This window comes from Acartia tonsa, chromosome 2 (genome assembly GCF_053477335.1).
Source record: "Acartia tonsa isolate MP-2025a chromosome 2, ASM5347733v1, whole genome shotgun sequence".
Lineage (NCBI taxonomy): Eukaryota > Metazoa > Arthropoda > Copepoda > Calanoida > Acartiidae > Acartia > Acartia tonsa.
The window spans coordinates 43,142,882-43,169,392 of NC_137261.1; the positions used below are offsets into that span (position 1 = coordinate 43,142,882).

The 26,511-nt window shown below is 30.1% G+C and overlaps 1 protein-coding gene across 1 annotated transcript in view; it reads left to right on the forward strand.

Annotated features, from left to right (window-relative positions):
* The window catches only part of LOC145312566 (uncharacterized), a 105,257-nt gene that overhangs the window by 7,590 nt on the left and 71,156 nt on the right, over positions 1-26,511 (forward strand). Inside the window, exons 3-5 of the mRNA XM_080151822.1 lie at positions 2,272-2,334; positions 7,691-7,802; positions 11,019-11,087. Coding sequence (XP_080007948.1) covers positions 2,272-2,334; positions 7,691-7,802; positions 11,019-11,087 — 244 coding nt within the window. The remainder of the gene's footprint in view (positions 1-2,271; positions 2,335-7,690; positions 7,803-11,018; positions 11,088-26,511) is intronic.

The window sequence follows — 26,511 nt, forward strand, 5'->3', positions numbered from 1 at the left end:
AAGTTTAAAAGTGACTTATTGAAAAATCCGCGAAAAATACACCAAAACCACATGAAAGAGGGGTCAGAGGTGAATTGTACATAAGGGCAAAGTTGCTTAAAATTTAAAAATAGGAAATTGTTCTTTTAGTGTTGAAACTGTAAAATGAAGTTTAGTAGTGACTTATTAAAAAATCCGCGAAAAAATTTTTAAAAATCACATGAAGGAGGCGTCAGAGGTGAATTGTACATAAAAGCAAAGTTGCTTAAAATTTAAAAATATGAAATTGTTCTTTCGGTGTCGAAACTGTCGGACAAAGTTTAATAGTGACTTATTGAAAAATCCGCGAAAAATACACCGAAACCACATGAAGGAGGGGTCAGAGGTAAATTGTACATAAGAGCAAAGTTGCTTAAAATTTAAAAATATGAAATTGTTCTTTTAGTGTTGAAACTGTAAAAAAAAGTTTAGTATTGATTTTTTTTTAAATCCGCGAAAAATTCACAAAAACCACATGAAGGAGGGGTCAGAGGTTAAGTGTACATAAAAGCAAAGTTGCTTAAAATTTGAAATTATAAAATTTGTCTTTTCTTGATAAAACTGTAAAATTAAGTTTAGTAGTAATTTTTTTAAAAATCCGCTAAAAATTCACAAAAACCACATGAAGGAGTGGTCAGAGGTTAATTGTACATAAAAGCAAAGTTACTTAAAATTTAAAAATATGAAATTGTTCTTTTGATGTTGAAACTGTAAAATGAAGTTTAGTAGTAATTGAAAAAAAAATCCGCGAAAATTCCCCCAAAACTGAGTATACACAAATAAGCAAACTTTTAGTTTTTGCATAGATAGACATTTCATATTTTACAATTTTTTCTGTAAAACCAATAGTTTTCGAGTTATTGAATTTTGAACCGTTTTGGGCCATTCTGGCCCACTGTGCAGTGGGAAATATTCAGATTTGTAGCAATTCTGAAATGCAATGAATGTTTATCACATCTTATTATTAAGTGTTTTCCAAACAATTAAAAAACAATAAGTTTCTCTTTAGGCACTGGCAAGGTTTAAAACTATTGTTGCGGAGGGTAGCACCACCACCCGAAGCTACATCGGCCCTAGAAAAAAAAAATTTATTTGTCAAAGAGGCGGGCTGACTTCAAGTAGCACTAGAGGCCTCTGTGAGCGTAACAGCTGGTGTAATTATATAGTAATTATCAACTAAACAAAATATATTTTAAATTAGCAACAAATAAATAAAAATATACGTAAATACAAATATATTTTGGTTATAGAGTAGCAGTGTTAGGAATGAATAAACTAAATAAATTGTGTTATTCTTTAGAATAAAGTATATTCTAAATTGTCTACGTTTTCTGGTATAAATCCTACCAATTTGTATGGTGCTTTGTATAACAAAATACAAATTTCAGGCATGATAAGATAAGGAGATAAGGTTAAGGACTCTGAAAGAATAGGGGGGAGGGGGTCGACCTTTAACATTAGATTTTTTTTAATTAAAAAAACAAATATTTTTGGAGTTAAGTTATTTTTAACCTGGGCGATTTCTCTTGAGAGGATGGAGATAAGCTCCCCAAAATAGCTATAAACCTTCCCTGGACCTATCAGAGACTTCTCTGCAAATGAGAACCTAAGCTACTTTCTTTTTCTACTTTATATAATGTCCTTTCAGAGAACTTAAATGATTTAAGAGAGTAAACAATAAATTGATTTACAACTCCATTTACGGAAAACAATATTACTCCTTTCGAAATCTAAACCTCTCTCCCTACATTCTTCAGATGTTTGGTGTATAAGGAATATACAAGATAAATACTAAATATTAATCTTTCCCCCATAGTTTGAATAATAGTAAGAAGGAAAAGAACATTTGTAATTTAAAATGTCCTGTTTTAGAAAAACGTTTTCTTGTATTTTTGCTTAACCCTATTCCGGGATCGGTGGGCGTTAAATGCAACCTATTTCGAAAATTGTAAGAAATATCAAGACACACTTAAAAGCAAATTTGTTAAGTTTTAAAATTCAACCGCCGTGGCACCGTTATTTACCGTTACAAACGGCGATACCGGTAGAAAACCTGAAAAGGTAAAATAGATTCATAATTTAATGAATCTTGCTTAAATTTACCAGTTTCATGCTAGTTATTAATATACTTTTCTACAGATGGTTACTGTGTTTATTATTATTATCAAAATTGTTTGTCCATCTTACTTATACTAGTAATGTCTATCATAGAATTTATTTATTTATATAAAAACTAACCAATATTTTGTTTAGGTCAAACAATGGAAGATCAGCTTTTCATTGGTCTGAGAAAGAGCCAATAGGATTGGGCCAAAGGTAAAAAATTTTTTAAGCCTCTCATTGGTTAAAAAGGAACCAATCGGATATGAAAAAAGCTTGTTATTGGTCAGAGAAAGAGCCAATATGATTGCATTAATGGTTATAGGTCTGTGTTTTAAGTAGCTGCTCTCCAAAAATTTATAGCTTATGTGTTTTGAAAATATTGAAACAGAAAAACTTGAATTATAACATCTGCAAAATACATATTTCCTATACCAAAGATTTAAAGTTCAAAGTGTCCCATCAATACAACTATTGATGTATAAAAAATGATGACAACATCCATGAAGGCGAAGCTTTAAAGTCAGAAGGAATACAAACGAACAAAAGATCATGTAGAGTGTCAAAAATTAATTAGCAGACTAAATGCAAGTCTAAACAAAAATTTACATAAAATTTTTGCAAAATAAAGTATATCTAACTGTTATAGGAATAGGTAGGACAATTCTAACATGCCTAAATTAACAATACGAGCTATCTGTTATGGATGAACGGACAGACTAACCCTGATTTTAGAAAATCTTCGCTTTTGAAATATTGACTGTATTGTTTAGAATACCAAGTTTATGATTTATAAGGTTAGGTTTATAAAGTTTAAGTTATCCTACTTTTTGACACAAGAATATACACCAAGTTACAGGGAACAAAAATCATAAGATCAAGGGGTTACAATCTTTAAATCGTAGTAATAAAGATATTACGATGATTTAACCTTAATTTTAAATTAGTATACAGGGAGGTAGGGGACAGTAGACTGATCCTTTAAGTTTTATAAACATGTTCCTCATTTATCAGAAAAAAACTCTACAAAGTCCAAACTTATTATACACAGAAGGGTTGATTTTGTTTATCACAATTCTGGGTGTATGTACATCATGACTAATTCATCAATACTTCCAATAAAAAATACTTAAATTATTAATGACAAAATAATTATTTACCCGTGTTGATATTATATCAGCACAAAGTTTAACATGGCATTGAATAACTCTCCATTTCCATGCTTAAGGCATATTAAGTAAAAGTTTGCAAAATTTGTGTAACTTTTAAAGAAGTGAAAAATATGCGCAAATTTGAAATTTATTGATGTAGAAAAGAAATATATTTTAGGAGATAGTATGTAGAAATTTTGCTTTTTTAACAAGGACTATAGTTAGCCATAGTGGAAAGATTTTAAATATGTAAGTAAACCTTTAAACAAATTCATAAATCATTTCTTATATTAAAGTAACAGGACCTCTGTTTGTCTCACTAACCACTAAAACAAAATTCATTTTTTAAAACTAAAATTAAAATTAGGGTGCTGTTGACCCTCCCCCCCCCCCCTCTCCACTGCCACAAAAAAAAAGATATCGATTAAGCAGCTTAATATAAAATACCAAAGACATATCTTACATATAAATTAGGAAAATGATTTATTTATTGTCCATTGTTCCATCCCCATATTACTTAAGGGGTAGTTTCACGAAAGGCATTTGAACTTAATTTAGTGCACCGCATTTTTTTTCCTGGTTAATTGGTTATACTACATTTATATGGCATATATTTGAAAGAATTTCAATTTTCTACCACGTAGTTTTTAAAATATCAAGACTTGAAAATCGTCTCTTTTAAATTGCATATATATCTCAAAAAGACGATTTTCAAGTCTTCATATTTTCAAATCTACGTGGTAGAAAATTGAAAATCTTTCAAACATATGCTATATAAATATAGTTTAACTTATTAACTATCCAAAAATATGCGGTTCACTAAAATAAGTTCAAATGCATTTCGTGAAACTACCCCTTTAAAATGGTACTAAGAGAACTGGGACAAAAAAATACATTAGTAGCACAGCAATTACAAACTAACAATGTTTTTGGGAAAAGAATAGAATATGTCGTTTACAGTTAACTATATGACATATTAAAGATTCAAGACAAAAATATGTTTTTAAATCATTTCAGAGGACGGATTGTCGTACGGACATACTTGTTGTAAAGTAGATTTTCTACTTAAAATTTGGAAAAAGCAAATATATGATATATTGTTAAAAGCTATTTACACTCAGTGAACCATTTCAAATAGCTCCAAGTATCGAATAGATTAGGGATCTTAAGGGATAAGAAAATGAACGATAAATTTGTGTACACTACCAATGAGGATAAACCCCATCTGTAGATTAAAGTTGCTGGTTGAAAAGTTTGAAAATTGCTAGTTTTAACCAATCAAATCGACCAAAGTTTTTAATCCAACTAATGAGAAAACGAGTTTGGATACAAGTGTAATTTACAGTCAAATGCTTCCTTTTTCCGGCTTGCAGGCTCACAGCAAGACCTACTACCTTGGCTTCTATCAAAGCTAGATGTCTTGATCAGCTAATTAGAAAACTGCAAAGAATGAAAGATACATAGCTAGATAGATATATAAAAAGATGAAGAAACGAAGTATTTTTCTGAAGATTTTCACACTAAAATGTTTCTGAGTAAAAAAGGATTTATGTAGAAGTCAGTGTATAAATCAAATATCTTTTTTATAAATACAAATACAAGTACATGAACAGACATTGGAAAAAGAAATAAAAAAGCATAAAAGATTTCTTAAATATACAGGGTGGGGCAAATAAGACCGGACAAACTTTAAACGGCCATAGCGCCAAAACTACTCGACCAATCAGGACGTTTGACCACACTATAAAAAGCTTAGGTAATGACCTTTTAGCACAAAAAATCTTTGGACGAAGATGGACGTGAACAACGAGCTGGCCGCGCATATGTTCAACAAGGCAAATTCCAAATGCGCCGGTGGTTTAAACTGGGTTCTCGACTAGGGCCCACTAAATCTGACCTCAGCCCATCTGTAGGTGAGGTAGAGTTATGCAACTTGCTGGGGATACTGTCAGATACATAAGTAAGACACTAGAAAAGACTAGAGCTCTCTATCTGAAATGGCTTGACCGAAGTACTCCAGCAAAGTGAAACGAGGCAGATTTTGAGATGTAAAAAACGCCAAAAACCTTAAAAATTCGTGAAAATTTCTCGGTTCTTGACTTCACGGACCCATATTGAACTTAAAAATCATTTTAGACCATGGGTTGCGCTGACAACCCTAGCTGAAACTTTATGCCATTTCTATAAAGGTAAAAAACGTCGTTCTAGCTCAACTGTGGTCCAAATAAGAGCCTACGTGTTTAGGGGAAGCTTGAAAGTTGGGCGAATTTGGATCCTGTGGTTACTCACGTTTCTAAGGAAATGTGGCCTCCCAGCAGCCTGATCTTAATTCAATGGACTTTTGGGCCTGGGGCTACTTTGAAGCATGCACCAATAGACGTGCTCATGCCACAAAGACCCCCCTCATTGCCACTATCAAGGAGAACTACGCCATATTGGACAGGTACATTTTGACCTGGACCTGGCGGCGGTTGAGGAGGCGGGTAGAGGCGGTGATTAAGGCTGGCAGCGATTTTATTGAATAATCTAATAGTCTTATACCTATTTTGCTTGCCAGTTTTTAAAATTCAATAAAATCTTTAAAATGGATGATTTTATATTCATTTGTTTAGAAGTTAGAATTTGTCCGGTCTTATTTGCCCCACCCTGTAAGTTTCGCAATAGTTAATATTTGAAATACCATACAAGGATGAATACATCCATAAAAGCGAAGCTCTCAAATCAGAAGGAAGAACAAATACCACAGAATAACAAGAGTGAATTGTATTCAAAGTTTGTAACAAAACAGAACTAAATATACAGTTATAAATATAGAAAAAGCAGGGTAAATGGATAACAGCACAAATAATCAGTTATTATTAATAAATCAGCATATTTCTTGGCATTTAGGGCCCCTATCCCTACCTCCCTGTCCGTGTTACATAGAGGGAAGGGATTTGGATGCCTAACCCAGAAAAATAAACACAATACATCAATTATACACAAAAGGGTCCACCTGCATTCTAATTTTATAATACAGACTTAGTCCCAACAATAAAGAGCATAACTACACCAAAACTTGCGAGTTAAACTTGTCCCTTACTACATTTATATGGTAATGATTATAGAGTTGCATCATTTTTAAATACTACCTAACTACGTCATAGAAATCATCATGCAAATTTTGATTGGAACATACTAACATGTCTTTATTGATAATTGTTATGGGCAGATGGACAGTCTGCCCCTAATTATAGAAAGCGTCGCTTTTGAAAACATCTTAGCTTTTCTGATAATGATAAAATAGATATAAAAATTTAAGATTTTTTACAGTAAAGAATTTGCTATTTTATAATCCTTTATATTGCAATGTTAATCAGGAACTTAAGGACAAAGGCTGTTTTTTATTAATCTTACTTTTCATAAATACCAGCGGCTACGCCCCCTAAAGACCTCTAGGGGCACTTGAAATTGAGGGGGTTGGGCAGTGGACCTTTCCTTCCCTTGACCTTTAAGTAGCTTCAATATAAAGAAGAAACATATATTTTCAGCAGTTAGTGAGATCCTTCGATACAGACAAAGAATCGTATAACTTTTTTTAATAGGATTAAACTATACCAAAATAAAATATTTAAACGGTACTTTCCCTTTGCAGGGTCTTCGGGTTCTATAATCGCAGTGCCTGACATCTGCTGTGCCACCCCAAAATAACTTAACCTAACCATTACAAAATTACATAAAAATTTTTCTATAAAAAAAGTAAGAGGGGGTGTTTTATTATCCTATCTATCCCTGTTTCCCTGAATGTTAATATAGCAAAACAATTGCAACAAATTTAGAAGGTTAAGGTTAAACTACTATTGCAATTTTTACCAGGGTTTAGCAGCCGCTCGTTTATTCTGCGGATTTACTACAGCTGCAAGTTATCAAAGATCGCTTGTTTTGGCTGCAGATTATTACAAAAAAATTATTCAGAAAAGCTGCAGCAAAATTTTAATTGAATATAGAACAACGGGGTTTTAAAAAAAAAGGTTTGCAGATATTGTAACTTTCGGGTAAAGTCTCCTTCGTGGCAACTTCAGGAGCGTTTCGTCGTACTTTCACAGTATCTTTATTCTTATTTCTAGTCCCTGTGGGGGGCTCTAACCCTGCGGGGCCAATAACATAACCCTGAGGGGCAATCACCTAACCTAACCTAAAATAACCTATCAAAAGCTACTGTAAAAATACGACGAAACGCCCCTTAAGAGGGACTATTCCGTAACTTTCTAATAAAGTGTGGCTTATCGCGGCTGCAGATGCCAAGCCCATATTTTTACTTCAATTAGAGAAATTTAATATAATTGGTCAAGACAAAAACTATTACTTACAGGCAGAGCTAGATATCGTATAAATTCATAACAAAACATTTTGTCGGAATAATGTTTTTGTTTTATTTTCAGGGTAAGCTTCATGACAGGTTTATCTGATGACTCGTACCTGGAGGTGAAGGATGTCCGTCCTGGTGACGAAGGGATCTACAGATGTAGGGTGGACTTCAAGCGGGCACAGACAAGGAATTTATTCAGATCTTTCTTAAATTCAATATAAAAAAATGTTAAAGAAGTAAGCTTTTTTTGTCTAAAGCGAAGAATCTCACTAACCGCTGAACAGATATAGTTCTCCATAACAGGAAAGCTTCTTAACTGTCCGGGAAAGGTTTAGAACTATTTTTGGGTAGGGTATTTCCACTCTTTCAAGAGAAAGCAAAAAGAGGCCTCTAGGGGCTAGTAAATTGTATAAAAACAGTATCCTTAAATAAAAAAGAAGTACTATTTTTGTGAAAGGATCTAGAAAATTGCTGGTTTTATCAAATTTATCAATCTGGGAATATAGGCTACTCCTAAGCAATTCCCCAAGACTATAAATTAATAAGATCATAATGGACGGACGAATATACATCGGTCTACCTATCAAATAGTGTATATTAAGTAATAATGAAAGATGGGTTTCAAAACTAATTTCCAAGTTTGTCTTTATAACTATATAGTTATCTAATTTGGGATATAGAGATAATTAATATAGGACAATCTACATACCTTTCCTCCTCCAAATAATTATAAGTCACCTAGAGTCTAAAAATAAGAAAAGTTTTTCGTGCATTATCATACCCTTTAATCTCTTATAAATATTTACATATAATTAAATTGATGCAGAGTACATTGATCTACAGCCCTTTCTTCTCCTAAATAATAACTACCTAACAAAGCCAAAAATGCGAATAAGACATTTGAGGAAAGATTGATTTACTGTCCTCCCTGATATATTCCAACTTGTTGTATGGTTCTATTAATGTTTAATCTTGTCATCTATGTTTAAAGTTTTGTGTTCATACGATGTTACACTATCCTTATGTCCATTAGTCCGACTGTCTGTTGTGAAGGATCTCGCTGAACGCTCAACTAAAACGATTAATCTTTACAGTGAAGCTTCTTTTAGGTCGAGTTAAGGTTTGAAGTATTTTTGGGAAGGGTACCTACATCCCACAAATAATAATGGCACCTGTTCCCCCATAACCCCCCCCCCCCCCCCACCATTTCTTCAACTTTACTTTCTAAAGCCAAAATTGAAAGGTGGTTGACTTTTATGTACAAAATGCCTTTATATATTGATCAGTTATTAAACGAACTTTGTCTGAAGGTAATCAAAATTCATTTGGATATGTTGAGACTGTTTATGAGCCAAGACACTCTCTCTGCCTTTCAATAAGTGTCAATCGCCTGACTTTAGCCTAGAGTATATGTAAAATTAAAGAAAGGCTTCGCTCTTATAAAGACACTCAAAAATAAATCACAAATTATGATATTTGGAGCATTTAATGATATTTGCGAATACAATTTTCGCAATATCTGAATGATTAAATAAACACCTTAGAATAAAGTATAACTTTGCTGTATATTAGATGTTTAAAGCAAATTAGTTTAGGATTTATTGAACTAGATAAATTCAAATGATGACATTTTTATAGATTAATATTATCTAATCGATTTATTTTCTTAAAGCTACTCTATTATTAACTTTTTTGACCGTCAATTATTTCTTCATACCATATGGGGAAATGTTATAAAATCAGGGATCTAAAGAGATAAGACGATGGCTGATAAGTTGGTGTACCTCCCCTATGATGATGCACAAAATTAGCCCTTCTGTAAATTAAAATTAGTGGTTGGAATTTTTGAACACTCAACTAAATAAAATAACCAACCAAAACTATAGAAAAGTCAACAAGGTTGTTGAGCCAACGAATAAGGATAAGTTATTAAGATACTTTGGGGACAATGTACCCTCCCTCCTTTGTTATAATCAGCTAGATACATATTGATGTTATCATCCTTGTTATTCTACAAATCGTATTCTTTTTTTAGTTTAGCAACAGCTGCCAAATATCATCACTAATGATTGTTGTCACTCTTGTTACTCACATTCAATAGGCAAATAACAAATAATGCAAAAAAGATGTTGATTTTCAGGGATAAAAAGATAGGATATTGCCTGTAGTTTGATTTTAATAGCAATTGAAAGCTGAGGTTATTGAGAAAAGTAATGACATTTGAGCAAACATAATTCTGCCCCTCCCCCAAAAGTTTATTGGTTGGATCATGATTGGATTGTTTAAAGTAAAAATGTCCTAATTTTCCCACCAAAATGCCTGTAACTTTGTTGGGGTAAGATCGATTAATCGTCAATTGTCCAATCACGTTATCCCTGAAGAAAATATCCAATGTTCCCTTCCTCTCTGAAAGACTGTCGTTTAAAGACCTTAAATGGGACATTAGTTTTTGGCAATATTTCTTAATGACAGAATAACAGAAAACGTTAACGATTCATCCATAAAAGCAGAAATACCAACTAAAATTTTAGTTTAAAAAGAAAATTTAGGGGAGTTTTTTCTTGGAAAGTTGGAGGTACCCTCACGATCCAGCGGATAGTAAGAACAATTCTTGACATAGTGTTTCGGAACGCATGCCTTGCCGTTCTCGAAATCTTATCTCCAAGCCCTCCGAATGACCAACATAGCAAAGTTTACAAATGTGTATTTATTACCATGAAAACAGTGAGTCTAAAACAAAAATATAAAAATTAATTACATAATATTAATGGTTTATTATTTTTGTAAGATCGAGGTTGCGTGATTTCAATTTAATTAAAAATATAAAATTTCTAAAAAACTTTAAATTGGCACGAAACATATTAAATAGCATCAGAAATTGATAATTTTAGATTCAAATGATCAATAAAATTAAGGAAAATATTCGTATGTCAAAAGTTAGCAGTTAAATGGTCTATTTGTTGAAAAATTAATGTTTTAAATTTCTTCGTAAAAATATACCATACTACGCTTATTATTAAGAATTAAAGATAAATTCTTACCACATATGATGTCAAACTAAGCAGGAAGGCTTATTTGAGATCTTCCACGGATTAGAGCGCATGTATATTCAACCAATACATTATTTTCATTCACGTAGCTCTTCACATGGGAATCATCAAAGGAAAAATGCGCGTCTTTTTGTTTGTTTACAAGCGACGCGCGGAGATAGTTAGGAATGCCGCGTAACACACTCATTCTCTGGTGTAAGAAAAAGGGAATTAATGGGTTCGAACTTGCCAGGGAATACAAGAAAATACATTCCAACACACATAGGAATGTGTTATTTTGTGATTTATTGACAATTCCTTTACAAGTTTTTACTAAAAATTTGATACAAAGATTTGAGTAAATATTTGTGCAGAAACAAATTGATAAGTCTGAGCTTTGTGGATGAACCAAGAGACCTCACTGTTTTTCATATTAATCAGGTATCTATCTATCTATATGTAATATATCTATTTATTTAAACAACATTTTATCTTAATTTTTTTTTCTTTTACTAAGAGTTTCATGCTTCTGCAATCATGAGAAAGATAATATTTTTTTCTTTCTTTCTAAATGTCTATCTATCTGTATATCTTTCTCTCTTTGTGGATGAACCAAAAGACCTTACTGTTTTTCATATTAATCAGGTATCTATCTATCTTTCTTTCTTAATGTCTATTTATCTGTATATCTATCTATCTTTGTGGATGAACCAAAAGACCTTACTGTTTTTTCATACTAATCATGTATACATTTTTCTATCTTTAATCTATCTATTTATTTATATATCTATCTATGAATCTGTCTTTCTTTTTTGTTGTAATTGAAATTATTTTGTTTCAAATTTGATCTAATTAATTTTTGGTTATTATACGTTTAAAAAATCATAAATGAGAAGGAATGATATTTTAAAAAGTATCTTAACAATAAATAATAGCATACTGTAATAAACTTTAAGATGACATAATATTAAAATGTGCTTTAGAACTTTAAAATATATTAATTGGATAATTTTAAATAGTAATATTTTTGCTTTAGAGTATCTAGGTTTATAAAAATCTAAATTTTGTTTTTAGATGGTCACATTTCCTCTCTTGAATTTGAGACAGTTTATAATCTCCTGTGTCTGTTCGTTTGTCCGTCTGTCTCTATTTGGGGTTGTGCCTTCCTATCCCCCCCCCCCCCTGATTAGTATACATATAAATGATCACTTTTAAAATTAAAATAAAAGAAGGTTTCCATAAAAAGCGCAGCATTATTTTGAAATGATATGTAGTAAACCATTATACAGTTAGAATAGACATATTTAGAAAACATATTCAGATAATTGTTAAGATTACTTTTTTAGATAATCGTTATCTTTTTTACTTTAGGCTTCTTTTCTCTAAAATTTTTGAAATCCTTAGTCGTTAGCTTTTTAACTTTAGTCGTCTTGTGTATTATTTTTTAAAATCTTATAAATGATTCCAGTCTTTGTCAGACAGCCGAGACACTAGAAGTACGAACAGATCATTCTAATACTAGAGTAGCTGCTCTGTTAAATTCTAAACACTATTTGATAAGTACACTCACACACACATTTTTTAGGTTCATCGAATTATAAAGTAGCTTAAAACAAGCAGATTCATTTTGAAATTAGTTTAATCCGTTATCGAGAACTTTTGCTTGAGACGGACAGACCGACGGACATTTAATTTCCTTAAGAAACATCTTATTCCTTTGAGGTCATTGTACTAAAAGTTTTAGATATTAACACAAAATTTCAATTTCCCTTGAACAATGAGTGGAACAATCCCCTCCCCTCTCTGACATAACTTTTAAAACAAGGTATCATAACCTTGCGGAGCCAATGATGATATTCAAAAAGAATATAACTACAGTAGGGATAGAAGAATGGTACTTTAATTTTCAAAATTTTCAGAACACTATAGCGTCCGTACATCTTTCTGTCTAATTACACTAGCAAAAAACTCTAAGTTTGGCTATAATAGTGCTAGAAAAATGGTTCTTTTATGGTTAGTTTTTATTGATATTGAGGTGATTTGATAGAGAGCAGTTTTGTCAGTTTTGTTTACACGAAAAGACAGTAATATTTTTTTTATTTAAAAAAGGCACCAGTTTTCATGAAAATTGTTTCTTGTCTACAAAAAAAAAGACAAAATAAAAGAATATATTTATTTGCTAATTTCCAAGAGGTCACTTGAAAGTACTTGTGATAAAAAATATAAGATTTTTGCTTCTTCATTTCAGAAAATAATAGGATAAGTATTTGAATTAGTAACTCAACAATAAGAAAACTAATATGTTTAGTGAAAATAGAAATTGCGTTAGCTAAACCTTATTCAAACCATTTCCTTTTATACATTTGTACATCATCCAACCACAAAGAAACAAACGTACAGACACACTTTATTTTAAGAGTAGCTTCGCTACTTAAAAGCCCTCAAAATTATTTTTCTTTCAAGTTTGGGGAAAATATTAGAGCATCTTATTCTTCAATAAAATATATTTATAAAAATAAATTTTCCTTCTAAGAATAACAATATAGAAAAAGCAAATATTGCATTTTACTTAGAAGCGAAGCTTTAAAAATTAAAGAGACTAATGATTATTTACAATTTTATAGTACCAGTCTGTGTGTATGATATTATTTTCAGAGTAAATAAATACTTTAGTTTCTTCCTAAGAAATTATAAGTGTTTTTACGTATCACACATTCATCTATTGGTTAATCTTTAGTTATGACGTTCTTAAACGATTGTTTTAAAAAGCTAAAAAAAAACTCTCCGTTTTGAAAGAAGGTAAATATTAGGCTATAAAAGTTTTCCGGAATTTTAATAAATATAATAGATTTGAAATCTGCATAAAATTTTAAGGAATTTTTATAAAATTCGTTTTTTGTATAATTCTTTATCTATAAGCGCAAATACAAATTAAGTTAAATAATTTTGACATCTGTGATTGGTGGATTAAAAACTATCTGCGCTCTGATTGGAGAAGTACATCATTCAACCAATTAGAGCGCAGGTAGTTTCCAATCCACCTATCCTATTGGTCAAAATTTATTAACTAAAATTGGATTTGCGCTTTTAAATAATGAATTATATAAAAAACGAATTTTATAAAAAATCCTTAATATTTTATGCAGATTTCAAATCTATTATATTTATTAAAATTCCGGAAAACTTTTATAGCCTAGTAAATATATATTCGAGTTGAGTTCGAGATGTCGTACGAGGTGGACCACCACCTATATGTGCGCATGCTCGTGTTCAGCTGATTTTAATTTCTGCTGAATCAAGATGTCATTTTACACGCAGACACGGCCACGTTAGGATGTTAAGCTTTTTATACAGTAATTTTCTTCTGATCTTTAAAATCAAATTAATATATATTTTTTTTTAAATTAGTATTACGTTTTTAAAGTTGGCTTTGTAATGGATTTGTGGTATATGGAGTTATGCTACATTTCCTTAAATCGTGTAAGTTTTTGTGATTCAGCATGTAAATAGGGTGTACTAGTGTTATTTTACTATTTTGTACTGGATAACCAGATGGTAATTTAAGGAATTTAGTGGATTACCACGTAAACTTCGATAACCTATTTTTTTATTTGAAATATAAAATGAATTTCTATTTTTTATTGCAGTCGTTAAAAAAGTGTGCTAGTGATTTAGCTGTTTTCTTTAGTTTTGTGTAAATTGAAAATGTGTTTTCCACGTGGGTGGTGCTACAAATCTGACAAATGTAGTCAATCTTGTTTTTTTAATTAGATAATTTGATGAAAGTTTTCATTTGCATTTCTACGGTATTGGTTACTAAATTTGCGGCATTTTACTGAGCTTTTGATATCCACGTGGTTTGCTATTTTAGCTGAAAAAAAGAATATTTTCGTGCTTCTTATTTATCATGTCTTATTTTGATTTATTCCTTAAATCACAAGATTCTGGTAGAGGCGTAAAGATATTATATTTTTTTTGTAGTACTACATCTTCTATCCTATTATATAAAGTAATAGGTTTTTTGTTTTGTTTGTAGCAAAGGATTTTACTAACCGCTGAACCGCTATGGTTCTAATTTAGATTGAAGCTTCTTATAGGTCCTGGGATGTTTTAAGCTATTTTTCTCCCCTTTCATATCCTTTCGAATATACCTAGATATTAGGTACGCAGCCGCTAGTTTAATAAAAACAGTTTACGTTGATATATACAACAATATTTTTGGTATAAATATACACATTGAACACGTATAACCAATTTAACTAGACTTTTCATTAATAAGACTGTTCATGAATTGAAATTAGTTAATTAGTGTTGAAGTGTTATTTCTTGTTTTATTACAGAACATGATCATTAAATGTTTCTCCACCTTTTCTTGCTATGAAAGTGTGAAGAGTTAAAGTTAGTATGTGTTGGATTTGTGTTTTTTTTGGAATATATACTGTCGAAGCAAGTACGTTGACTTTGTGTTATACCTTACCAGAAGCAGTTAACTAAGTTTTATTAATATTCATTATAGACAAACGTTGTCATTTAAATGCTATGAAGGTTGATTATCGCATAGTATTATTTCCGTAGATGGTATGGTGAGGAATTATGTGATTATTTATAGTTTAGTTTGATGTGGTGTTGATTCTGTGATTTTAAACTATAATTCATGGAAAGTTGTCTGTAATACTATATGATGTATGATTTTTTCACCATTTATGGCAACTGTTTCTAATCCAGCGGAAAAAAGTTTTAGGCATTAATTAAATTTCACGTCGTAGTTGTTATCTTAAGTAAACAATTAAATGATAACTCTTTAATAGTCTTGGTGTAAGTGCCGCCCTTTCATGTACAGTCCACTTTTAATGATTACTATGAGTATTACTATCCGACCGTAAATGACTATATTCTCGCTAAGATAGTAGAATGTTTAAAAGATAAGTAAATACTTAATACGTTTTGATATTAACAATATATTAGGATTAACTTATTTTGAAAGGTATCTCTATATTTTACTATTGTCTTCGTTCTATTATAATCGACGGAAATGAAAATAAATAAGATGAAGTCGTTGTCTGTTATGGGCATTAAAATTTTTCATACTTTTTTCAACTTCAAAATGAAATTTAAGTATAAGGTCATTCTGGCCTCCAAAAAATATGGCTTATTTTTGGCAATTCTATGTTTAATTGTGATCTTCTTTTACGTTAATTTTTTATGTTTAGTAATTGTTTGTTATCATTGTGATTAAAATAATTTTGGGGGGACATTACATGGTTTTCCTATATCGCTATTCTTGGTATACAATTTTTATATATTTGGAAAACCTTGTAGTGTCGCCCTACTAAAATTTGCAAGCTCTAGAAGATTATTCCTGAAGATAGACCACAAAGCAATTATTCAACACACGGCTAAAGAAGATATGATTTATTCTGCACAATATTTTTTTTATCTAATATTGGAAATGTTTATTTATTTCCAAAGAAGTTAAGACACCTTCTTTGTATCCGACATTATTTTAAAGGAAGGACACCTTCTTTACTAATATTTCATTCTTTAATGTGTTATTTCACTTTATGGAAGTTAAGTCCTTAAATACAATTCCGACAGAAATTACAATTTTCGTTTTTTTATGGTTGTAAATTTTTCTTTTTCTTGTTATAATATTTGTAATTCCTTAATATTATCATCATGTTATTTCTGGTCATAATTGATATTTGTTTCTATTTTTTTTTCAGGCGCTATTTGTATGTCATACTTTGACATTAATATTGTATTTTTTTTTGTAACTGTTATAATTGTATACATCGTATTTTAAATGTATATGTTGTCTTTAAAAAATTATAAAACCAAATAAATAATTAAACTATATATATATATATATACAGTTATTTATTGACTATGTCTGTCAATAATTGAATATGACAAATTGAAAGATACTTAATACTTTAAACTAAATTAATTTACATGTTTTTAACAAGGAATGAGCACAAATACTACCCCTCAAAACAAAATTTAGAAAAAATACCATCTTGGTCTGTCACTGCACTTGCTAGCTTTTAAAGTTGAGGGTTTATGTTTGATTCATTATTAGATTGTATAAAACAACAATGTCCAAACATTTCAACCAATAATTTCTTGATTGAGGAGGGGAGATTAATTTTTCATACATTATCCTATCCCTGGGTTTACTACTACTACGTTGTTATGAGTATAAAACAAATTATACTTTAGTATCAACTTGCTTATTATAATTCAATTTTTCATAAATAAATTGATGGTGTTCAATAAAAATAAATATGTTTTTAGTTGAGTAGCTACTCCATAACTTTTTGGGTAGTTTTTGTTCCCTTTAAAACTTTTCATTTTTTTGTTTATTGACTGATTTTTCAAATATCAAACATATCAAAATTTAACTGAATGATCGCCAAAGTTAAGGAGGGGTGAGTTTAAGTAAAGGGGTATTTAGACATTATACTTTCAATACCCCCTACCCCTCTCCCCGATCGTGAAGGGTTAATGATTCAGCAAATCAAGATGTGAAAAAACTACCCAAAGTTTTAAAGCAAACCAATAAGATACTTCATTTTAAACTTTAAGTATCAGTGTAATTAATTGTCCTCTCCCTCTATGACCAAAATATATGTTTTAAATAATTTGGATAATGTTTTTTTTGGCAGTTTTGATACAATTCTTAAATTGAAATGTCTCAATACAAAGTAAAATAGAGGCCGTTTCTAAGATTTTAATACACAATATTATTACAGTTTAATATGAACATAGTATAGTTTTTTTTAATGTTATATTTTGATCTACTAATAACACAAACCCCGTTTATAGGTTTTATAGCTAATTTAATTGTTAAATATTTAAAATAAATCTAGAAAATTTATTACACACAATTTTATTATGTACACATAACAATTTTATTATGGTTTAGCTTTGATTTTAGAGCAAAATTGAGGTTTATATACACGCGAAGCATGCTGTATAAATCTTTCCTTACCAGAGCTGGATCTTTAAATTGTTTTGATGGTGCGCTAAATCGGGGCGATTCAGAGGTGAACCGGAGGTGCGCTGATGGTGCGCCACAGCTACTGCTATTTTACATGGATCTTTAAAAGATTTTCGGCGCGGTGTTGCTAGATTGCTGGCGACACTCAATAACATATCCTTACGTGCCGGTACAATTTTATAACTTAAGCCGGGTCAGTAAGGTGTTTTATATAAAACAATATATAATTTATTTTAAAAATAACTATAAAAAGGTTTTCACGATAGTTTTGCAATAAAATATTAAACTAATTTTTAAAAATATTTATTTATTAAATATGATTCACCCCGATTTAGCGCGGCAATGCCACTAGTTGAGTACCATTGGCGTGCTGGTACCGCGCCACTGGCCGCGCTAAATCCCCCATACCAATTCGATTTAAAGATTGGTATTAATAATCTGATGGTGCGCTGAAATGAATCGCCCCGGTTCAGCGCGCCTCTAAACGATTTAAAGATTCAGCTCAGAGTAAAAATATTAAGTTTTTTAATTTGGCTCTAGCATTTTACGTTCAGATACTTAAGTTTAACCGAATTTTATCTCTAATCACCAATGGATATTATTTGCAAGAAGAAATGCAACCCGTTGATTAAAAACCTTTGTTTGAAAGTCCTAACTATGCATAATATGCGTATTTTTCTTGTCCAAGGCATCACCCTACTTTAACTATTAGTATCACTCGCTAGACATAGCAGCATCAGGTACGTTAAATCTTAATACATAAAAAATCATTAAAAGCAATTGTGTCAGAAACATTGCTATGTGCATTATAATTTCTTGCCAACCATTAATTATTTATAACATTATGTAATTTTCATACTAAAACAAGAACATAGAACATTCAAAACATATAAAATAAAATGTCCATCACTAAGATTTTCTATTTTCAAGTAAGCAACAGATGTTTAAAATGAAATGGATTTTTTTTTTACTTGGATCTTCGTCCAGATTATTATGTACTTTAATAAAATGAAACTTGTAGCTGGCTAAAATAACGATCTCCCCCATACACCCCATTCGCCCCATATTTCTCCTACTGAATAAACGAACTGACCAATAAATGATGTCCAAGTTAGCAACCTAAATTTGCAAAAAAAAAATTCGTTGTCATAATATCCACGCATATTCTATTACCATTATAATAGATGTGCAGAATGCCCTGCTTTCTACATAGTACATAATTTTCTCCAAATATTTATATCAGTTATATTTACTTAAATAAGAGGTATTTTTGTTTATCATAATAAGGGAAGGAGGAACAGATCTATAGTATAGATATATATATATAAATAACTACCTTCCCCTCTGTTCCTATAACCTTTTTCGTCTGCTAGCAAATTTGTTTTCTGCTACTTGGCTATGTAAATATTCCCGACACCATTGGTTGATTTTCAAAGATTGATTCATTGCCCAGTGTCCTATCCCACCCCTGAAATAAACCATTAAATTCATTTATGTCAAAAACATTTCTCAGTGAGTTATAATTTTCTTGTTAATTAGTAATTATATAACCTTATTTAATGCTAAAATCTAGAACATTTAAGTTCAGAGGATATACAGGCTAACGTCAATATTTTAACAAAAAAGCAGAAATCTTTAGGGATAGGACAATGAACGATAACTTAATTTACACCCACTTTGGTCAGGAAAAATAGTTGTGGATAAGTTTGAACACTGAAGGTTATTACAACACAGTCAAGATTTGTTTTTTTTTTAATTAAATGAGATGTATAGAACTTCTATAGCAGTATAAGTGGCTAAATATTTTGACAATGCATATAAAATATAATTATATATCTATCTACACTATAATTACATAGTTATTATAATTACACTCGTCTAAACCATGTTACATAACTTTAATACTGCACTTGCCATTATCAAAGACATGTAATGTATAGAATTAAGTTCTAAACCGGACCAAATAAAATTAAATCGTTTATTTTACAAAATAGCTTAGATTTTCTACTTCTTGAATCTAAATGAAAAGATTTTTAAATCCTTTTTCGTCAATTGTATTTCCCTAGGGACTAAAAAGTTTACATTGAAACTAATCTAGTTCAAGAAAAGATTTTTAAGTTAATGATATTCAGTTTTGTATTTAAATCTAATAAATGTCACTAACAGTTATTTCAAAGCAAGGAGTATGTAGCTTAACCCTATTCCGGGGGGGGGGGATTCGTTTAATACCCCTCTCCCTCTATTTTTTTGCCTCTCAATTCAATTGTGTTAAGAAACAAAATGGCAAAAATATGCAAATTTTATTTATAGGGGGAATTTTGAGTTGATATCACTGTCTTTACATAAGTCAAAAATAAAACTTTTTTATAATAATTATCCATAGAGCAATGTCGTATTTAAACTTTTTGAAGGACATTTGTAAAAAGTATATAACAATGCTTGTTAAAAATGATGATATAATTTTAAATTAACCAGAATTGTAAATGAGAGTACATATTATTCATTTTTACTTTGATATACTTTTGTGAGACTGATCGACTACTATATTGTTATCTAGTGACTGCGCCCCTAGAGGCCTCTATGGCACTTAAGATAAGTTAGGGGGATGGAGGAGGGGGAAGGCGATCCTGAACATTGAGTTTGATTAAGAAAAGTGCTGTTGCGATTTGTCTTGGGAGGGTGGAGGGCTCCCCTCTAAAAATATTTATAATTATTAGCTGGACATGTAGGAAGCTATTTTAAAATATTTTTAAAGAAATCAGTTCATGGTTTAGCTGTTAGTAAACAATTAAATTAAATAAAATTAGCCTGTTGATAAATCAATATTGTTTTTAGTGTTGCATTTTTTTTTCAATTGAGTTGTATTTTCTTGTGGTAAAAATTGTATTTAATTTATTGGTAAAATTAAGTTTTTCAAAAATCTATAGCCTTACATTCTTGTTAAGTTGTAATAAAAACAGAGGCAGCTAAGATTTTCATCTTTAGACAGACTTATAGACGGACTTACAAACAAACATCTTTCCTTTTTATATAAATGATTAAACTATGAATCAACAATATGTTTCTATACATGTTTTTATCCATATATTTATCAATAAATGGTATCAACCTATAGTTGTAATGTATATAAGTCAAATATTGGTGAGGAAATAAACTTAAACTTTGTTTGCTAAACTTTATGATAAACCTGTAACCAGTTTGTAGACATGTGTACAATTATAAGAGTTTATGTCGACTATTTGTCATTTATTAACATCTACGTTAGGGCCAACATTGAGCATAACTTCGAGTTAAATGTACCTACAATATAAACGAAGTCTCAATAAAACCTTTGGGGACTCTAATGGAATATTGATTGGATTGTACAAACAAGCAGTGTCCATTCAAACCCCTTTTTGTCAATAGTTCAAAATACACAAGGGATAATTTTGTTTATTATTCGTTTATTTTACTGTCTTATCCATAAAGATCACTTAATATGTACTTATTTTTTCAACAATAGTACTAAACTATAAAACTGGTTATTTTTTATCATAATTGGGGGTGAACCAGACCTCATTTTATCTTTATCTAATAAGATCCCCTATAATACCAAAAGTCCATTGATATGAATTTTATGTTTTTTATGATAACAGCACAAAAGTTTAATACTGCCCCACAGATATTTCATTCTTTCTTCACCTTGTACCGTTTCGTTTTCTATTTGTGTTTGTGTTTGTTTGTCTGTGTGTAAGGGTGTGTTTGTCTGTGCGTTTTGAAGGTATGTGTGAGGAATTTAGTGCTTACACTTTAAACTTTTATACAGTTTTACCACTGTAAATTTTTATTTTCAAACTATCTGTTATCTAAAGATGATAAAGTATAGATAAGAATCCAAGTAAAAAATTTATTCATACTGATAATAGCCCTTGTTGAGAATAGCGTTCCCTTAATACGGCATTTGGCTTACAAAAGAATTTTTTATGCTTATTTTAGGAGATTTCCTTTGGGATTGTTTTGGTGGTCAAGAGAAAGTATTTAAATAAAATTACAAGCTCTGTGAAAATGATTTTTGACTATCTTATTTGCCGAGCCTTGTTTTTATGAGCGTAGTCATCCTTTTATATTTTTTATCATCCTTTATTTATCTGACTGTCCGTTTGTCTGTCAGTCTGTAACACTTTGGCGGAAATTTGACTTTTTTGGCTGCAATGTACTACTGATTTTTTTTGTAAAGACACACTAAAACCAGAAAGCATTCAATATACAATTTACTTAGTTCGTCGGTCTGTCGGTTATGCTTTCTTTTTCCCCTCTATTGACGTCATGACTTCTGCGCTATAAATCACATTGCATGTTTGTCCATCAATATTTTTTTGTACTCTACTTCTAATGGATGTTTTCATATTATAGTAAAAGGTTAATAGTTATATAAATTTGTGCGGACAATTTATATCAGTTTGACTTTAGACTAACATTTAATATATAAATATTATTTAATTCTAGATTTAATATACAATACCTACCAACTTAAATTTTGAAATTTGAGCCTTTATTGCACATTTATTGTATTTAAATCCATGTATATAGATCTTATCGTAAATTTATGTATGCTTAGGACCTAATTCTAAGGTTAATTATCGTTTTATATTTACTGCTGAACATCTTAATAAACACTTTATTTGTGTAAAAAAGGTATTTTTGTTTTTAAGTTTATATACATTTTACAATATAGCAAATATTTTAGCATGCCCAGGAGCATTATTTTAACAGAAAACCGATATTTTGAGTTTGTGTTTAATTATCAGTTTTTACAAAGTATACAAGACCTTTTTAAAGCGAGGTTTTTCTAAATTTATGGTCGGTCCATTTAATCAAGGGGAAAATTTCTTTAATAATCAACAATAACTAAATATGAGGAAATAAAAATGGTCATTGCTGACATAAAGATGTATGTTGATACAAATGTTTATATGGACGGAACTTATATAAATATACCCACATACCCTTTTCTATCCTCACCTCCTTTGTGATCAAATAGGCCTGCCTGCCTATATCTCTAGCTTTGTCATCCTATTAAACTTTTCAGCTGTAATTATATCAACATAGTTATACAGTTACATTTTTTTACATGGATAATGCTAGAATTTTACAAAATATATACAATAACAGGCACCGCCACATTTATTGAGGACTGTTTAGTCGACATGAAAAATGATATTGGTGTCAGCTTGAAGCCACTTTGTTCAGCCGGGCAAATTTACCAGCTCAATATTTGGGTTCTTTGAAGCTCAAATATTTGCTTTGTTTCAATCATAGAATATCAGATATCGATATTTCTCTGGTTGGCTGCCCCTTAAAACAGCAAGAAATAGCAAAGAGCAATTCTATTATATAGTAGCGATATGCTATAAATACTCGTCCTAGACAATGATAAGTAGTTGATGAACAACTATAATGAAGTTACAACTTTACAGACTAAACTTATTGGTTGAAAAGTTTTGACACTCATAGCTTCTACTAACCTATCAGTATACCCAACAATTTAAGCCAACTCATGAAGTATCATGTTTATAAAACTTTTCGTACCATCATAATTTACAGGCAAACGTCCCCTCACTCCCTGGCAATTTAGTTACTGTGTATCATATTCCTGAACACTTTTAAACACCCTGTAAGACAATATATTATTCATGATGATCTGAATTGTTATTGTTGCACAACTTATGAACATAATTGTCCCAAATAATTTGCATGACTGTGTGAAGAACTAGTTTGTATTGTATCATCTATACTAGATAACCCACATAAATTAAATTCTCTCTTGGCCTTTCAAATATTTTTCATTCATTTCATATCTAACAGGGTGGTTCATAAAATCTTTAAAAATTAAACAAATTATTAAATTCCTTATATACAGTGTGTTTTTTTATGAGAACTTTTTTGAAAGCAATTTACCCCACTTATAGTTATCAGAATTTAATGATTAATGGCTTATTTTCTTTCTTTTTTAAGGCAATTAATAGAACACCAAAAAAATATTTCAGTTTTTATCTAAAAAGTACAGTAAAATCTAAAATTCAAAACTTAGGTGTCAACATCTAAAAATGGTTTTAGCGCACTTTTCTTATGCCTAAATCTTCTACCCTTTGCAAGAAAAAAATTGGATTTTCTGTAGTCGACTTTGGGGGGCCAGTACTCCCTCCCTGGTTGAGATATGACCTTCAAACTTTGATATGTTCTAGTACATGTCCCTAATAGTATCTGTATACATTTTTAGCTCTATATTTCAACTTTCAAGTGTTTAGCAGCCATTCTTGCAAAAGGTTGAATATTTGAGCATAAGAAAAATATTTTTTTGGTGTTCTATTAATTGCCTTAAAAAACGAAGAAAATAAGACATTAATCATTAAATTCTGATAACTATAAGTGGGGTAAAATTGCTTTCAAAAAAGTTCTCATAAAAAAACACACTGTATAAAAAATTACAATAATTTTTTTAAGTTTAAACTTGAAAAACGCAATATTAATCAAGCAGTGATGTGCTTAATTTGTTTTCCAACCTCCTTATAAATGAAAATAACAAGTAATATTTTTTTCAGATATACTCTTCACAATAAAGTTTTAAGATATGAAGTTTTCCATTTAGTCTTAATATTAATGACCCTCCTTTTATATCTGCCCCATTAAAAAATTTTCGTCAATGTTTAAAATGATTGACAGAAAAATACTAGTTATTACATTAACACAGCTATACAATTATTTTCAGGTTTTAAAGGGATCATGCATTAAAAAATAAGTTTCGATTTTAAAAAATGATTAAAACCCAAAAAATATCAAGTATGTAATAAATAAAATATTTTCAGGTTTAATTGTTTAAGGGATTATGAAATAAAAAAAAAGAAAAGACACTTTTGTTTATTTAACTTTTCTCAGTTTACAGTGTTTAGAACCATATCTCTGCCATGTAACTTTCCCTGTAGTATTTTTTATGCTATAATTGGATATATAATAGTTTGATGTTCTAATACATTTATATTTTTAACAGTTTATATGGCTGCTGAGTCCATTCTTTCCTCATTACATAAATCAACCTTACATGAATCAATCAAAGATTACTTAAGCTAAAATTGGCAGGAAATAATTTGCGTTGCAATGACAAATGCCTTTACAGCTGGTAAATGCTGGCAAGTTAAAGTGAACTATTTTGGCAAATTTTGCCAATGACATGATATTAGGTTTTGCAATACATTCCTCCACCTACACACTTCACTGTGAAACATTAATGTAATTTTGATTCAGAATTATTATCCATACATTGAACCTATTTAAGCATTGATATTGTGTAATTTAGTATATTTTATTTGATATTAGTTTTTGGAGGGTAATTAGGAGTTGGAGTGTCTCAATCCCCTTCAAATAGACATAAACTTGATTTGACAAACACTTCTCTTTCCTGAAATTGTGAACCAATTGGTTTAGCCTTAGAAGAGATTTTAGTGGATTTAAGTAAAAAGTTAAAGTAAAAATGTATGTATTTATTTAAAAACAATATCTCACCAAAATAAAAAAAATAAGTAAAAGTTATTTATGGTTTAAAATTTCTTTTTCTTTTATTATATTCAACTGTGATCCAAAAATTTCCCTTATTACTACAGTTTAATGCATCCCTTTACCTCTCTTATCCTGAACAAACTATCCTTGGCCTTAACCTGCTATATAATATAGCTTACAAGTATTTATACAATTCAGCTAAAATTACAGTTTACTTGAAAAATAACAACCATCTCCATAGTTGTTTTTCTCTGAAGTCATTTCTTTATGAGTTTGGTTAATTTCTAAGTATCCTTAAATCTGCCCTGCACTATTACTGACCTTATTATTATTAATTTGTTTAGCTGTTGATGAGATTTTACTGAACATAAAAACAGACTAATCCACAAATTTTACTCCAATAAAAAATAGGATAAGTGATATTGTGTCTTTTTAATCTTATATAATCATAAAAATTTTATTTAAAAATCTTAATTGATTTATTTTACTATTCTGTATAAAGACCCAGCATTATACAGTTATAGAGTTGCACAGCAAATTTGAAGATATCTTTTTTAGTGTTGAACATAAAATAAAAATAAACACACACACACATGTATACAGGATGCAAAAAAAAAGGATGAAAATAAACATAAAAGAAAAAATCAACAAATTAGACAGTGGGGAAAACAAACATTTGTAATGAAAAAGTGATAACACTTAAGATCAGTAATATTATTTAGATGATAAAATGTATTATTGACTATAATTGATGCTTAAAACTCATAATCAAAATAGTGTAATAGTTGTAATAAGATGAAAACAAAGTTTTAAATGAACATATGGACAAAGTGGTAATGATCATTGAGTCTTTCCACTTCTTATATTTATCTATCATACTAAATACAATCTGAAGTGGAATAACTACATTGATGGTTATTTTAATAAGTTAGCCAAAGAATAAAATTTTCTTTCTGGCAGGGAATCAGGAGTGTAGCAAATTAAAGTGTGGTTTATAAAGTTTAAAGCAGTCCTAAGGCATGTAAGTAACATATCAAATATTATAAAGAAAATCCTAAGATTTGTTTGTTGGAGGTTATAATATTTATTTGAGATGTGTATGTAATAATACATGGAAAATGTAATAAGATAATAAAAGAACCAGTAAAGATATTTCCTGAAAAGCAGAAATTAATCAGGACAGTGATTATTAGTACCTAAAGAGACAGACAATGTACACACCTTTGCACACTGACCAATTTATAATATAGTTAGTCCACCAGAAATAGTTTTTGAAAAGGAAAATTTTTTAAACACTCCAGTTAATTATAAAACGATATTGTTTGTTTAAAT